Source organism: Elephantulus edwardii, unplaced genomic scaffold (genome assembly GCF_000299155.1).
Source record: "Elephantulus edwardii isolate Elephantulus edwardi_28Jun2011 unplaced genomic scaffold, EleEdw1.0 scaffold00116, whole genome shotgun sequence".
NCBI classification, from domain to species: Eukaryota; Metazoa; Chordata; class Mammalia; order Macroscelidea; family Macroscelididae; genus Elephantulus; species Elephantulus edwardii.
In genome coordinates this window covers 3,590,926-3,607,310 of record NW_006399866.1, presented here as the reverse complement: position 1 = coordinate 3,607,310, position 16,385 = coordinate 3,590,926, and the positions used below count along the sequence as shown (strand labels likewise).

The window sequence follows — 16,385 nt, the reverse complement described above, 5'->3', positions numbered from 1 at the left end:
CTCAATACTCCCAGAATGCTATATGGACATAACCTTGTGCACACAGGTAGACTTTTTTCTAAAACTTTTTTTTAAAATGTGTTCTTATTCAATGCACTCATCTGTAGTTTTCTTTTTTCACATGTTGCAGAAATCCCTTCAGGTCCTTGTTACAGCTTCGTGATGACTGCATCCTGTTCCCTGGTAGTTATAAACAAGGCCCTCAGGTCAGTCTGATTATAAATAGGATGGAATCTAGCACAAAACTTCTTGAGTGATCTTAGTGGAATGCAGTGTGAGAGTCCAGTGTGAGCGACAGTGTTGATGGGAGAAAATGAGGAACCATCAGTGATCTGTCTGCATGGGCCTGACTTCACAGCGTGCAGTCTTCTTGTCTGTTAAGTGGGGATACTGCCTGCCTTTCCTTGTGATGGTTTCCCGGTCAAGTGGCTGGCTCCATGTGGTTTGTTGAGAAAGACTGATCTTTGGTATGGCAAGGCTAGGACTTCCAGCTAGATCAAGGTGGAGTTTTGAACAGGAAATTTCTTGGCTCCTATGCACTGTTTACCACAAAAGCCAGGGCACACTATGGTAACCTCTGCCTGTGGGTCCCTTTCAGGTTGAACCATGATTCCAGTGACGGAACTCCGCTACTTTGCGGACACACAGCCAGCGTACCGGATTCTGAAGCCATGGTGGGATGTATTTACTGACTATATCTCCATCGTCATGCTGATGATTGCTGTTTTTGGTGGGACGCTGCAGGTGACTCAAGACAAGATGATCTGCCTCCCTTGTAAGTGGGTCACCAAGGATTCCTGCAACGACTCCTTCCGGGCTTGGGCAGCTCCCAGCCCAGAACCCAGCTACCCCAATACAACACTCCTGCCAACTCCTGACACTGGCCCCACCGGCATCAAATATGACCTGGACCGGCATCAGTACAACTATGTGGATGCTGTGTGCTATGAGAATCGACTGCACTGGTTTGCCAAGTATTTCCCTTACCTGGTGCTTCTGCACACCCTCATCTTTCTGGCCTGCAGTAACTTCTGGTTCAAGTTCCCACGCACCAGCTCAAAGCTGGAGCACTTTGTATCTATCCTGCTTAAGTGTTTTGACTCACCATGGACCACGAGAGCCCTGTCAGAGACAGTGGTGGAAGAGAGTGACCCCAAGCCAGCCTTCAGCAAGATGAACGGCTCCATGGACAAGAAATCGTCCACAGTCAGTGAGGACGTGGAGGCCACTGTGCCCATGCTGCAGCGGACTAAGTCACGTATTGAGCAGGGCATTGTGGACCGTTCCGAGACCGGTGTTCTGGACAAGAAGGAGGGGGAGCAGGCCAAGGCACTGTTTGAAAAGGTGAAGAAGTTTCGGACCCATGTAGAGGAGGGAGACATTGTGTACCGCCTCTACATGCGGCAGACCATCATCAAGGTGATCAAGTTCATCCTCATCATCTGCTACACCGTCTACTACGTGCACAACATCAAGTTTGATGTCGACTGCACTGTGGACATTGAGAGCCTGACAGGCTACCGCACCTACCGTTGTGCCCATCCTCTGGCGACGCTCTTCAAGATCCTGGCATCCTTCTATATCAGCCTGGTCATTTTCTATGGCCTCATCTGCATGTACACACTGTGGTGGATGCTGCGGCGTTCCCTCAAGAAGTACTCCTTCGAGTCGATCCGGGAGGAGAGCAGCTACAGTGACATCCCCGATGTTAAGAATGACTTTGCATTTATGCTCCACCTCATTGACCAGTATGACCCACTCTACTCTAAGCGCTTCGCTGTCTTCTTGTCCGAGGTGAGTGAGAACAAGCTGCGGCAGCTGAATCTCAACAATGAGTGGACATTGGACAAACTCCGGCAGCGACTCACCAAGAATGCACAGGACAAGCTGGAGCTGCACCTGTTCATGCTCAGCGGCATCCCTGACACTGTGTTTGACCTGGTGGAGCTGGAGGTGCTGAAGCTGGAGCTGATCCCCGATGTAACCATCCCGCCCAGCATTGCCCAGCTCACTGGCCTCAGAGAGCTGTGGCTGTACCACACAGCCGCCAAGATCGAGGCTCCTGCCCTGGCCTTTCTCCGTGAGAACCTGCGGGCACTGCATATCAAGTTCACGGACATCAAGGAGATCCCTCTGTGGATCTACAGCCTGAAGACTCTGGAGGAGTTACACCTAACAGGCAACCTGAGTGCAGAGAACAACCGGTACATCGTCATTGATGGGCTCCGGGAGCTCAAGCGCCTGAAGGTGCTACGTCTCAAGAGCAACCTGAGCAAGCTGCCGCAGGTGGTCACGGACGTGGGCGTGCACCTGCAGAAGCTGTCCATCAACAACGAGGGCACCAAGCTCATTGTCCTCAACAGTCTCAAGAAGATGGTGAACTTGACGGAGCTGGAGCTGACCCGCTGTGACCTAGAGCGCATCCCCCACTCCATCTTCAGCCTCCACAACCTGCAGGAAATAGACCTCAAGGACAATAACCTGAAGACCATTGAGGAGATTATCAGCTTCCAGCACCTACACCGCCTCACCTGCCTTAAACTGTGGTACAACCACATTGCCTACATACCCATCCAGATCGGCAACCTCACCAACCTTGAGCGTCTCTACCTGAACCGCAACAAGATTGAGAAGATCCCCACCCAGCTCTTCTACTGCCGCAAGCTGCGCTATCTGGACCTTAGTCACAACAATCTGACTTTCCTCCCTGCCGATATTGGTCTCCTGCAGAACCTCCAGAATTTGGCCGTCACCGCCAATCGGGTGAGTGGCCTGGCTGCTGCCTGGCACATGGGCTAACAGATGTACTGGCTGTGGTGGGGTACTTATTTGGGCCCAGTTTCTTGGGACGATCTGATGTTCCTTGGGTTGGACTCCCAGAACCACCTGGGTAAAAATACAGACTCCTAGCCCTCACTCTAGACCTGCTGAAACAGACTCTCTGGGGATCAGAGCCCACTTTGTATCTTTGCCACAAAATGTTGCAGAGTTCTTCTGAGCAGGGTGGGCTGCCAGCAGGGATCATGTAGTCAGGTGGGATCTCTCACCATGGCACACTGTGTGTCTGGTTCCTCATAGGCAAGGATCTGTACATGCAGGGCCTGTGGTTGTGTCTCTGGGGGCTGGGTTGTGGAAGGTAGGACTTAGTCTGCAGCTTGTGGTCTCTTTCTTGTCCCAGGCTGGATTTAGAGCAAAGCAGCCAGTCTGGGGCCACTAGGGTTAGAAAGTACATAGGTGGTTGGTACTTCCTGAAGAGAAACTAGGTAACGTCTAACACCTGATTCACATCCCTGTTCCTTCTGTGTTTTAGGAGTTAGTAGTGACTTATTTGTTACCACTTGCTTTGCTGGAGAGAAAGCTGCAAATCAGTGCAGTAATTTGGCCAAATAATAAGGGAGTCCACAACCTCAAAACCATTGGTGGCAGCAGGAGCCCCTTTGCCCTAGCACCACTCCTGGCTTCTGCCCAGTTGAGCATAAGGAACTATGGCTGGGGATCCCTCCTACGTAAGGGCCCAGAAATAGCAGGATGGAGTTAAGGGCAGAGTTCTCTTGTGGCTTTGTGGTCTATACCTCTGAGGTGGAAACAAAGCCATAGTGGCTGGAAAGGTAGCCTCTCCCTGGCCACCCCTTCCAGCGGATCTGCAGAGAAGATGATGATTAACAGCAACCAGGAACAATGGTTCTGCTTGTCACTTTTAGGGTGAAGATTCTCATGGTAAAAGGGTAGAGGGAGGTGGAAGTCTGAGGCCAGGATTCCAGGAGGTGAGAGGAGACTTGATTTAGGTCCACATCTGCACACCCATCACAGTGGAACTAAAGCAGCCTCAGTTGCTCAGTGTCACCCCTGTGCATAGTGTGATATACTCTTATCACCCCACTGAGTCTTTCTCAATGGGCAGACTAGACATGAAGGAAGGAGAACCCAGGAAATACACATAAAGACATATAGTCCTCAATCAGACAGGAGGGTTCCGTTATGGCTTAGATCATTGGAAACCCTTTCTCCTCATTGTCTGCAAACTAACCTGCCTTCTTCATACATTTGGAATTATGACAAATTCTTATCTCCATTCAACAAATTATGACTAATTATGACTAATGCATATGTATGTGCAGAAGGCTGAGGGTTACAGCTCAGGTTGCTTTAGTCTGGAGAATCCCTTGGGAGAGAAGCCAAAGTTTGGGAATCACTAGAAAAATCTAGCGCCTGCTTTAATATACACAGGGAAGTCTGCGTGACTTAGCTAGACCATAGCACTGGAGTCTACACAAATTTACTTTTCTGTCATTTTGCATTCTTGTGTAATGAGTGCCCTATTCTAGAAGCCGTGTCAGAGTCTCCACTTGCTCCCATACTAGGTAGACAAGGATATAGGATGGCTTTTAGCCTGGCTCCCTGTCCTATCCCAGCCCCCATCTCCTCATAGGAAGCATGTCTATTGACTGAGGTCATCTCTCAGGAAAGGCCCTGGCGCTGGAGAAGGAAAAAGACCCTCTGGACTCCCTGTGTATTAGCACGTTGCTCAATCACATCCTGTCTCCACCCTCTAGAATGCCAGAAGCCTTTCTTTATAGGGAAATAAGTTAACTTGGACCCCTCCCAACTAGGCTCCTCCTTTTGAGCTTGAGGTCTGAACCACTCGCCTTTATTTCTCTCAGCGTTCTTGTAGAACCAGCCTGGGTGTGGACGGGAAGGGAGAGGCACAGACTTGGGCTTAGTCCCTTAGGTGTTATTTTTCCCAGGTTTAAACTAACACATTAAACTAGTACTCACCTGTCAAATTTGTCAAACTGTGATGCCTTGCATGTTGCTGGGATGCTGGAAGCTATGCTGCTGGTATTTCAAATGCCACTACGGTCATCCACAGTGGACAGGTTTCAGCAGAACTTCCAAACTAAGACAGATTAGATAGAAGAGCTTGACAGTATAATTCTAGAAAAAGAAAAAGGCTTGTGAAAACCTTATAAATAGCAAACACATTATCTGATATAGTATTGAAAGATGCCCCTCAGGTTGGAAGACTCTCAAAATACAGTTGGAGAAGAGCTGCTCCTTCAAAGTAGAGTTGATCTTAATTACACAGGAGTAAGAAGATGCTTTCAGCACTTTCATTTGCTCATGTTGCATGACTAACAATCAGGAAAAACAATTGCAAACATTCCCTAATAATCAGAACGTAGTGGAATGTACGAATTCATTAATCTAGGAAAATGGAAAGTTGTCAGACTGTACAACTTAAATACTTGATTATTCAAAAAGCTGAACTCTGTGAAGAGGATTGTGGCATCAAGATTGGAGGAAGACTCATCAATAACGGTTGGTAGGGAGATGACACAGCCTTGCTTGCTGAAGTGAGGAGGACAGGAAGCATGTGATGCAAAAGATCAAAGACTTCAGCCTTCAATAGGGATTGCTTCTCAGTGTCAAGAAAACAAAAATCCTCAACCACATCCTAATAGATGGAGAAATGATGAGACTGTCAACAACTTTGTCTTATTTGGATCCCCAGTCAAAACATTTGGTGCAGGGGGACAGGGAGGACTGGGTGGGGAGAGAAGTACAGCAATGAATGAATGAAAATATCTGTAAATGTTCATTAAAATTATTAAAATAAAAAAATTGAAAAAAACCACATTTGGGACATGGTTCCACCCAGGGCACCGCGCAGTGACGTGAATTCTCCAGTGAAGGCCTAAGGACAGTGCCTTTTCCTCACCATGAGTGCTTCCCCAGAGCTCAAGAGTCGTGGGATGAAGTTTGCTGAGGAACAGCTGCAAAAGCATGGATGGACTCAAGGCAAAGGCTTGGGCCGGAAGGAGAATGGTATCACCCAGGCCATCAGAGTGACAATGAAGCAGGATACTCACGGGGTAGGACATGACCCAGCCAAGGAGTTCACAAACCACTGGTGGAATGAGCTCTTCAACAAAACTGCAGCCAGTCTGGTAGTGGAAACTGGGCAGGATGGAGTACAGATAAGGCACGTCACTAAGGAGACTACACGTCGTGATCGTCTCAAGCCCAATTTGTTGTATCAGAAGTTTGTGAAGACTGCCACGCTGACTTCTGGTGGGGAGAAACCAGACAAGGACTTGGAGAATTGCAGTGATGACGACACTCCAGGGCCCAAGTCCCCAAAGATTCTGACTGATGAGATGTTGCGCCAAGCCTGCAAGGGACGAACAGCACACAAGGCTGCTCGTCATGGGATCACAATGAAGGCCAAGCTTGCTCGTCTGGAGGCCCAGGAACAGGCTTTCCTGGCTCAGCTCAAAGGCCAGGACCCTGCGACTCCTCAACCAGAGCCTGACACCAAGCCTCCAAAAAAAAATGAAAAAGAGGAGGAAGATGCTCTAGCAGCAGAAAGGAATGGAGAAGAACACTCAGAACAGACTGACCAGAGTCTTAGGAAAAGCAAGAAGAAGAAGAAAAAGAAGGAAGAACACCAAGAAGATAAGGTCTCATATGAGAGGGAGGAAACTGTAGAGAATGAGGAAGAGATTGCTGAGACCAGTGGGCTTGGAGAATTGAAGAGCAAAGAACAAACTAGTCAACCCCTCAGGAAAAGAAAGAAGAGGCAGCAGCTGACCTTGGATAAAGGAGAAGGATGTAAGGAGGCTGAAGAGGGTGTCAAGACCAAGGACGTGGAGAACAGAGAATACCTATGTAGTGGAGTCAAGAAGAGGCGGCAACGTGTGGAGGAGCAGCAGCATTTGAACACAGATGAAGAAGGTGAGGAGACTGCTATAGCTGGTAGGACCAGGGAAGCAGCAAGCAGCAGAGCATGCAGTGATCCGGACAGCAGGAGAAATAAGAAGAAAAGGCAGCGGTGTCAGGAGAAGCAGGTGGTCCTGGAGGTAAGGGATAAAGATGACAAGATTGCAGGAGGCAGGACTGGGGAAGTAGAGAGCAGAACACACACTGGCACATGCAGCAGGGAGAAGAGGAAGCAGCGGCATCCAGAGGAGGAAGAAGCCAGCATCAACACAGGTCAGAGAACCAAAAAGAAGAAACACAAGAGAGACTAAAGGCCTGGTCAAAGTGGGGTCCAGCTGATTCCTTTTTAGGAATTAGAGCCGTAGAAACATAAGTCAGTTCGGGTTTTCTGTATCACTTTCAGTGGCATGAACTGCGCTCTGGATTACCTATCTGTTGAGATGAGTGCTAGAGCCATGCTTCGGTTGAGATAAAAGATGTTGGGCTCTTTGCATCTTCAAGATCATGAACTCCAGTAGGAGACAGGCAGCAAAAGGCAAAACCAAAGTATTACAATGAAATGTGCAAAGGGCTGGGGTTAGAAAACCAGAAAGAAGGAATATACTTGGAATTTCTCAGGCTGAAAGAACTAAAGAACAAATTCAAGTTTTGAATTGCAATAGTGAAGGATTCCGTGGGCAAAGTCTTAAATGATGCAGGAAGCATCAAAAGAAGATGGAAGGAATACAGTCATTGGTCCAAAAGGAACTGGTCAACACTGAACCTTTTCAGGAAATAGTATATAATCAAGAACCAATGGTAATGAAGGTGGATGTTCAAGTTGCACCACAGGCACTGGCAAAAATTAAGGCCCCAGGAATAGATGAATACTAGTTGAGGTGTTTCAACAGTTGGAGGAATTCCTAGAGAATTCCCTGTCAATCTATCTTTCCTATTATTTCTCTGAGAAATGTCACCATATCCTCAGTGTCCTCAGGCTATCACCACCCACTACCCTATTTCTAGAGAGGAGGAAAACAGACACCCTTTGAAGGGGTATCCCTGCCTCAGTTCTGGCTGAATGCCAACACAGAGGCTTTCTATTTTGTCAGATCCCTTTATTTTTAAAAAAGAGGCTATAAAATATAAGACTAATTTAAATGTGTGTTCTTTCAATAAAAACATACAGCTCAGTAAAAAAAAAAACCCACATTTGGTACTAGCAATCAGGAGACATACGGCACTGAGAAAGTCTGTAGTTCGGGACCTCTCCTAAATTACTGAGGAGCAGTGATACCAGTTTGAGAACTAAGGTGTACCTGATTCAGACCATGATCTATTCAGTCACTTGCTATGGCTCTATGAGGTAAGCAGTGTTTAAAGAGGACAGAAGAAGAGTTGATACCTTTGAAATGTAGTGTTGGAGAACAGTACTGAATAGCCCATGGACTACCAAAAGAACAAAGAGATATGTCTTGGAGAAGGTGCAGCCATAGTGATCCTTGGAGGCAAAGATGATAAAGCTTCATCTCACATGTTTTGGGTATCTTGTTAGGATAGGTTTGTATCCTGGAGAGGTATATCATGCTTGGGAAAGTGGAAGGATGGCAAAGGAGAGGAAGACCCTCAACCAAGCGGGTTGACACAGTTACTGCAGCAGTGGACTTGAGTGTGTCAGAGATTGTGAGGATGGCACAGGATAGGACAGGGGTCAGATCTGTTGTTCATAGGGTCGCTGTGAGTCATACTCAGCCCAGTAGCATCTAACAACATCAACAACAATCATTTGTGAGCCAAAATGAACCTAATATTTGCTCATTTTGAATGAGACAATCATGTGATCTACTATGCTGAAAATTATAAACTAAGGATGAATAGTATCACATTATCAAAAAAGAATGTTTTAAGATCTGTCTTGGAATACAGTGCTGGCAGTGACAGCATAATTTCATATGCATAACAAGTAAGCCCAGTTAATATGACTGTTCAGATTTACACTCCAACAACTAATGCCAAATATGAAGAAATTAAAGATTTTTACCAACTTTTATACTGAGATTGATCAAACATGAGATCAAGATGCATTGATAATTACTGGTGATTGGAATGTAAAAGTTGGAAACATAAGAAGAAAGATCACTAATTGGAAAACAGGACGTTGGAAATAGAAATTACATCAGAGATTGTTGTAAGACCAACAAACTATTCATTGGGAATACTTTTTTTCAACATACATGATGACTATACATATGGACCTTACCCGATGGAATACAAGAACTAAATCAATTACATCGGTGGAAAAAGAAAACCTAAATTTAGAGACTGTCTCAAAAATACATTCAACACAGTGAACACTAATGACCAAACACCAGAGTAATGAGATTGTTTCAGAACATCATACATGAAGAACGCAGATAGTCATTGAGAAGTAAAGAAAAGACTGAGTGTCACAAAAGACTCTGAAATATATTTTTATATCTAGAGTTGTGGTTTTGGTTTTTTTTTTTTTTTAGGTTTCAAAATCTTTTATTATTTCCAAGTAGAGAAAAAATAAGTATACGGTATTCTTATTTTCTGTAGCCAAACACTTACTTCTCTAGCTATTAGGGACCTCTCCAAAGTGCTGAGGAGCAATGGTGTCTCTTTGGAGACTTAAGGTGTGTCTGATACAGGCCATGGTCTTCGCAGTCACCTGTTATGCATCAGAGAGTTGGACAATGACCAAGGAGGATAGAAGGAGAATTGATGCCTTTGAGCTGTGGTGCTGGAGAAGAGTATTGAGAATACCATGGACTGCTAGGAAAACAAACAGATTTGTCCTGGAAAGGGTTAAACCGGGTGGCTCCTTGGAGGCAAGGATTCTGAGGCTCCATCTAACTTACTTTGGACATGTAGTGAGGAGAGACCGGTCCTTAGAGAGGGACATCATGCTTGGGAGGATGGAGGGATGGCGCAGGAGAGGAAGGCCCTCTATGAGGTGGATTGATTCAGTGACTGGGATAATTGGGATGGGAGTGTCAGAGACAGTGCAATTGGCACAGGACAGAGTGGAGTTTAGAGCTGTTGTACATAGGGTCGCTATGAGTCGCAGGCAACTCGACGGCACATAACAACAACAACAGCTTCCATTGTGATTTTTTTTTTTTAAATTTTGTATTTACAATGATTTGTTCATTGCAAATACCTTTTTTTATTATTAATTTCAGTGAACATCTACAGAGATTTTGGAATTCCATTCATTCATTGTTGCACTAGAGTTGTTTTTGATTGCTGTCAAATTAAGCACAACTCATAGCAATCCTATGAACAAAAGGCCTGAAGCCTTTCTGTAACTATCATCATTTCTTCAAGTTCAGAGTTTACAGAGGCATGCGATTTAGGAAGTGGATGCCGCTCCTGCTTCCAAATCTGTCTTAAACTGGGAGCTCCACCTAACACTGTGCAACATGGACAGCTGTTATGGCATTTGACCCTCCAGTGACACAGGGTCCAGCATCATAGCAAACCAGATTACCTCAAGACAGTAAATTGACAGAAGAGTGCTATACAACTTAGAAAAATGTTCCTCCAGAATAAAATAACTCTAGGCCCTTGGGCCCAAGAGATGCACAAAAGACTGAAATATATTCTTATATCTAGAGTTGTTATTGATTGCTATCGAGTGGAGCAAGACTCATAGAGACCCTATGAACAAAAGGCCTGAAGCCTTTATAATAACTACGATCGTTTCTCCAAGTTCATAGAGTTTCCAGATGCATGTGGTTTAGGAAGTGGATGCCACTCCTACTTCCAAACCTGAATCAGTCTGGGAGCTCCACCAAACACTGCCAAAGATGAGTAACCATTATGGTGTTTGATGCTCCTATGGCACAGTTGGTCAACATTACAGCAACTCTAGGTTACTTCAGTACAGCAAATAGACCACTGCTATACCACTTAAAAAAAAGAATGTCCTTGGGGAGCTCTGGTGGCCTAGTGGAAAGGAGCTGCAACTACAATTCCAGAGGCGCATGGTTCGAATCCACCAGATGCTTTGCTGGGGTAAGGAGGAACAATCTCCTCCTGTACCAGTCAGATCTGATTTGACGGTATACTCACACAAAAATAATAAAATTTTTTTTTAAAAAAAAAAAAGAATGTCCATCCAAAATCAGCCCTCAGGCCCTATTGCATTTTTAAATTCAGGCACGCCCAAATGCTGGTGGACTATAAACCAGAGACTCCCAGTCCATCTAGCAAATCCAGTCTACTAACACCCACTTGTGGACAAAAATAAAGCAAAAAAAACCCCACACCACCAAACATTCCATACGTGACTTTCATCAAGATGCAAAAAGCTTCTTGCAGCGTCAGATCAATTCACAGGAGCCATCAGTCTGCAGACTTAGAAGAAATTATGAAGAGAAAAGCTGAACAGAAAATTTTTTAAAGTAGCTTGAGAAGAAAGAGTTTGAAATGTGCAAAAATTTAGAGTTAGAAAATGAAAATTGAAGAATATACTTGGCATTTTCTCAAGCTGAAAAAAACCTCAGAACTCCATTTATAACACTGAAGGTTTTTATTGCCAAAATTATGAATGACATCAGAATTATCAAAAGAAGATATAATACACAGAGTTGCTGTTCCATAAAGGACTCAGGAAATGACATATGATCAGGAGAATACCAATTGAGATGTTTCAACAAAGAGGTGCAATGCTAGAAGTACTTCCTTATCTATGTATGCCAAGAAATTTAGAAGATAGCTACCAGACCAGTTAATTGGAAGAAATCATCTTTGTGTATTCCACAGAAAGGTGATCTAACTGCATGGAAATTACAGAGAAATATTATGTGCAAGTAAAATTTTGCTGAAGAGAATTTTTATGGAATTACAGAAATTCAGGAAAATGTAAAACAAGGAATTATCATTGCTGTTGTCACATGATGGATCTTTGCTATAACAAGATCTAAAAAGATTTTTAAAGGCACTTTATTGGCTGTGCAAAGGCATTCAGCTATGCAGATCATAATAAATTATGGATAACATTTTGAAGAATGGAAATTCCAGAACATTTAATTGTACTCATAAGGAACCTGGACATAGGTTAGGAAATAATCATTTGAACAGAACTGGGTGACTTAAAATCAAAAGACACTTAAAGTATCTTGGTATAAAAGTGCCTCTGGGCACTTATTAGCAAGTTCTATGAGCTTGTGTAACAAGTTGGAACCGACCCATAGCTGGCCCTTCCTCGAGTCGGTTCCAACTCAACAGTGCACTACCTTAACAACAACATACTGAATACCAACCGTTCCAGGTTACAGATGTGCAATTTAGAGATAACTTGTACTCAGACTCACTCTTTAATGTTTCTGTAACTTCTTTAAGCCTTCACACTGAAATTATTAAACTGACCCCTAATCACAGTAAATTCCTCATCACAGTTGGTCTTCACTTAGGCACATGCTTGCTAATAAGTGACCAGAGACACTCAACTCTGCCTGTTAAGTTAGCCCTGGCCTAAAGGGACACAACTCTACCTCAGTGGATCAGTAGATATAACTCTACCAGTAAGTGCCCAGAGGCAATCCAGTTGGGCTGTAAGCCTCGTCTTTCTTGCTCTGTGGGTCAGAAATAAGTATGATGGCTCTCGGCTGGATGCTGCTGTGTCAGCACGCGGGAGCCCGGGTTCGAACTCGAAATAAACTTTGTTAATTCGGCTAAAAAAAAAAAAAAAAAAGAAATAAGTATGATGGAAGAATATAACCCTGGCACACACCTTTCTTGATTTTAAGACACCCTTTTCCATTTGTATTTTATCAGCTATGCACAGGCATCTTTGATTGTGTGGATCACAAAAAATTATGGCTAATGAAAAGAATGTGAATTCTAGAACACTTTGATTGTGCTTATGGCAAAACCTAGACCAGGAAGCTATTGTCCAAACAGAACAAGGGAACACTGCATAGTTCAGAATCAAGAAGGGAATGTATACCTTTTCTCCATTTCTTTTCAATCTTTATGTGGAACAGATCATTCAGGAGGCTAGGCTTTATGAGGAAGAATGTGGATCAGGATTGGAGGAAGACTCATCAGCAACCTTGCATTATGCAGATGACACAACCTTTCTCACCGAAACTGAGGAGGGCTTAAAGTGTTTATTGCAGAAAGTTGAAGACTTCAATCTGGGTTGTATCTCAACATCAAGTGAACAAAGATTCTCACACTAGGCTAATTGGCAGTATCATGATAGAAGGAGAAAAGATTGAGGTTGGTAACAATTTCATCTTGCTCAGATCCACAATTAACATTCTTGGCACCAGCAGCCAGAAAATCAAAAGAGGAGTTGTTTTAGGATAGTCTCCTGTCAGGGACCTTTCTAGAGTGCTAAAGAGCAGTGATGTCAGTCTAGGTGCTAAGGTATGCCTGATCTAGGCCATGATCTTCTCAATTGTTTTGCATCTGAGATCTGGACTGTGACTAATGATGACAGAAGAAGAATCAATGCCTTTGAGTTGCCTTGCTGGAGAATATTGAATATACCATGGACTGCCAAAAGAACAGGTCTGTCCTGGAGAGGATGAATCCAGGGGTTGTTCCTTGTTGGCAAGGATTTTGAAACGGTCGCACTTCCGCACAGGAGAAGACGACCCTGGATAAGATGGATTGACACAATGACTGTGGCAGTAGGGTCAGGTGTGTCAGAGAAAGAGAGGTTGGCTTAAGATAGGTCACAATTCAGAGCCATTGTTTGTAGGGTCGCTGTGACTTGTAGTCAACTTAAAGGTACATAATCACACTCAAAGGCACATGATCACAACAACTTGAGGTTTGTGGCACTAGCTTGAGCAAGGCAAAGGCCTGTCTAAGAGTCTAAAGCCAGAGAGACCTGCCTTCAGGTACAGCAGAGTGGAGTCTGTCGTGACCAAAGAACTAAGTCTTGAGTTGTTCCAGAACCTGAATTGTAACCTATCCCTTCAATAATATACCCTATAATTGTGGTTATTACATGTTGAGTGCTGTTAGGCTATTAATGAATTTTCGAACCCAGCTTAGTAGAGAGTTCTGTGGGAAAGATGATTGGGGTCAGTATTGGTAAAAAGGTAGTGTGTGGAGGCATGTCTGAACACTGCCTCAAGAGAATCAGCCTTGGGCTGTAGATTTTTTTTAATTCTCCATCCACCTTCTGAAGTTGTAGGAAGTCAGGCACTACCACGGTGTCATTTTTACAAGATCAAAAACTCAAGCCTTCAGTATGGATCATAACTCAGCGTAAAACAAATCTCCTCACAACTGGATTTGATGTTAAGTGAAGGAAAGATTGACATTTTCTAGAATTTTATTTGGGTCCACAGTCAACACTTAGGGAGGCAGCAGTCAAGAAATCAAATGGGGGGTGGCAGTTGGGAGGGGAGAAAAATACAACAGTGAATGAATGGAAATCCAAAGTCTCTAAATTTTCATTGAAATTAATAATAAATTTTAAAAAAAGGAAAATAATGATTAAAAAAATCAAATGTGACAGATTGCATTGGGCAAATGTGCTGCAAAAGACCTGTTCAAGTGTTAAGTATGTTGATTTGAGGACTGAGGTGCACCTGACCCAAACCATTGTGTTTTCACTTACTTTGTATGCTTGGGAAGGCTAGACAATGGAGAAGAAAGACCAGAAAAGAATTGATGCCTTCAAATTAGGGTGTTGGTGAAGAGTACACCATGGGCTGCCAGAGGAACAACCAAATCTGTCTAGCTGGAAGGCTCCTTGGAATTGAGGATGACGTGACTTCATTTCACATACTTTGGACATATACTTCTACACTTTGGAAGATTTAATCCCTGATTGTGCTTGGTGAAGTAGAGGGTCAGCCAAAAAGAGGAAGATGCTCAGAAAGATGGATTGACACAGGAACTCTTAACAGTGGGCTTAAAGCAGCAACAATCATTAGGGTGATTGATGCAGTATCTGACGGCATGGTTTTTTTCTGTTGTGTTCAGGGTTGTTCTGGGTCAGAACTGACTCGCAGCACCTAGTAACAGCAGAGAAATATATTGGCAAAGAAAGTCTTTTATGACTCAGCAATTTTTTTAGAATTTCCTTTTTTTTGTTGTTGAGAATATGTACAGCAGAACCTACACCTGTTCAGCAACTTCTGTGTGTGCAGTCCTGTGACAGTGGTTATAGTCTTTCCATTATACTTTCTCACCCTCCTCATCTGAATTGTTCCTTCACATTAACATAAGCTTACAGCCCTATAAATTTACTGTCTAACGTCTAGAAGTGGAGCTCTGGTGGCTTCATGTGTAAGGAGTTGTGTTGCCAACCCAAAGGCAGGTAGTATGGATCCACCACCTCATCCACGGGGAAAAAGTCGGCTGTTTCCTCCTGTGTGACTTACAGCCTCTAAAGACCTGCGGGAGGGCCAGCTCTGATTTATTTCCAACCCAATGACAATGAATTTGAGTTTTTTAATCTTTGGGGTAGCTGTCATCAATTTGATAGCATATCCAAATAAACAAAAACAAACCCACTCTGTCAATCTAGACTCAGAGTAATCCTATTGGACAGAATAGAACTGCCTCAGAGCGTGCCCAGGGCTGTAATCTTCACAGAAGTCAAATGCTACCTCTTTTTCCTGTAGAATTGCTGATGGATTTGAACTGCCAGCCTTTCAGTTAGCAGCTGAATGCTTAACCACTGGGCTGCCAGAGCTCTTTTGATCACATGTAGATCTTTTAAAAGCACAATGCTCAGGACAGATGTTATTTACTAGTTAAGCTATTTGTTCAGTTTTAAGAAAACTGTAGGGGATATTTGGGGCTTAAAATGTAAAGCTTTTCTCAGTGCAGTAGTTCAGGCATTCATCCAACTTCAGTGGCTCTAGAAAGTTTGGACTCCTTGAGGATTTGAATTTCTGTTGTATATTTTCCCACCTTTTTGATAAGGATTTACCTATGGAATCTTTGGACAAAATGTAAAGTACTGGAAGCTAGGCACCATCCATTTTTTCTGGTCTCATGGCAAAGATATGTTTGAAGTACTTCTGTAGTCCAAGCAGGGTCAGCTGTGAGTCGGTCCTGACCTGATGGTACACAACAGTGTAGTCCCAGTGGGAAGCAAAGTACTGGGGACTTGAGGACTGAGGAGGAAAAAAAGTCCTCTCTTTGCCCCCTACTCCGACTCACCATCTTAGGGGAAATATAAGTAACAAGGCAACTCACACACAGTGCAGCCACAGCTACTCTTGGGAGTACAAAGAAATTACTCCAACCCAGAATTAATCCTGGGGAAGGTGGCTTCCTGAAGGAAAGGACATTGTACCTGGCCTTGATGTATGAGAAGGGATGAGCCAGCTGAAGAAGAAAGGAGAACCTAGTCCTTTCTGTTTGTGTGGAACTAAAAAAATAATGGGTGAGAGAAGGCTGGTGGGAAAAGGAGCTGAGAGACAAGCTGTCCCTGGAACTTGGACTTTATCTTGTGGGCAGGGACAGGGCAGTCTGCATGTTGGGTCAGTGTACTTTTCCACTTAAATTTCAAGTGTATCTTCATTTGTTCAAAGTTTCTTTCCCCTTGTTACGCCACAAGCCATGAAGATAGAAACCTCAACTGTTTTGTTCAGTGCCTGGCTTGTAGCAAATGTTTATCATGTTCTTGGTTTTTTGTTTGTTTTTTTTTCTATAATTATATTTTATTAATTTTCATAAAC

General features: G+C 43.8%; 1 protein-coding gene and 1 pseudogene across 1 annotated transcript in view; both read left to right on the top strand.

The window, feature by feature from the left end:
• Positions 1–606: 606 nt before the first annotated feature.
• Positions 607–16,385, top strand: part of LRRC8A (leucine rich repeat containing 8 family, member A) — a 20,529-nt gene continuing 4,750 nt past the window's right edge. Inside the window, exon 1 of the mRNA XM_006892479.1 lies at positions 607–2,763. Within this exon, the coding sequence (XP_006892541.1) occupies positions 607–2,763 (2,157 nt within the window). The remainder of the gene's footprint in view (positions 2,764–16,385) is intronic.
• On the top strand, positions 5,721–7,031 carry LOC102846825 (annotated as a pseudogene).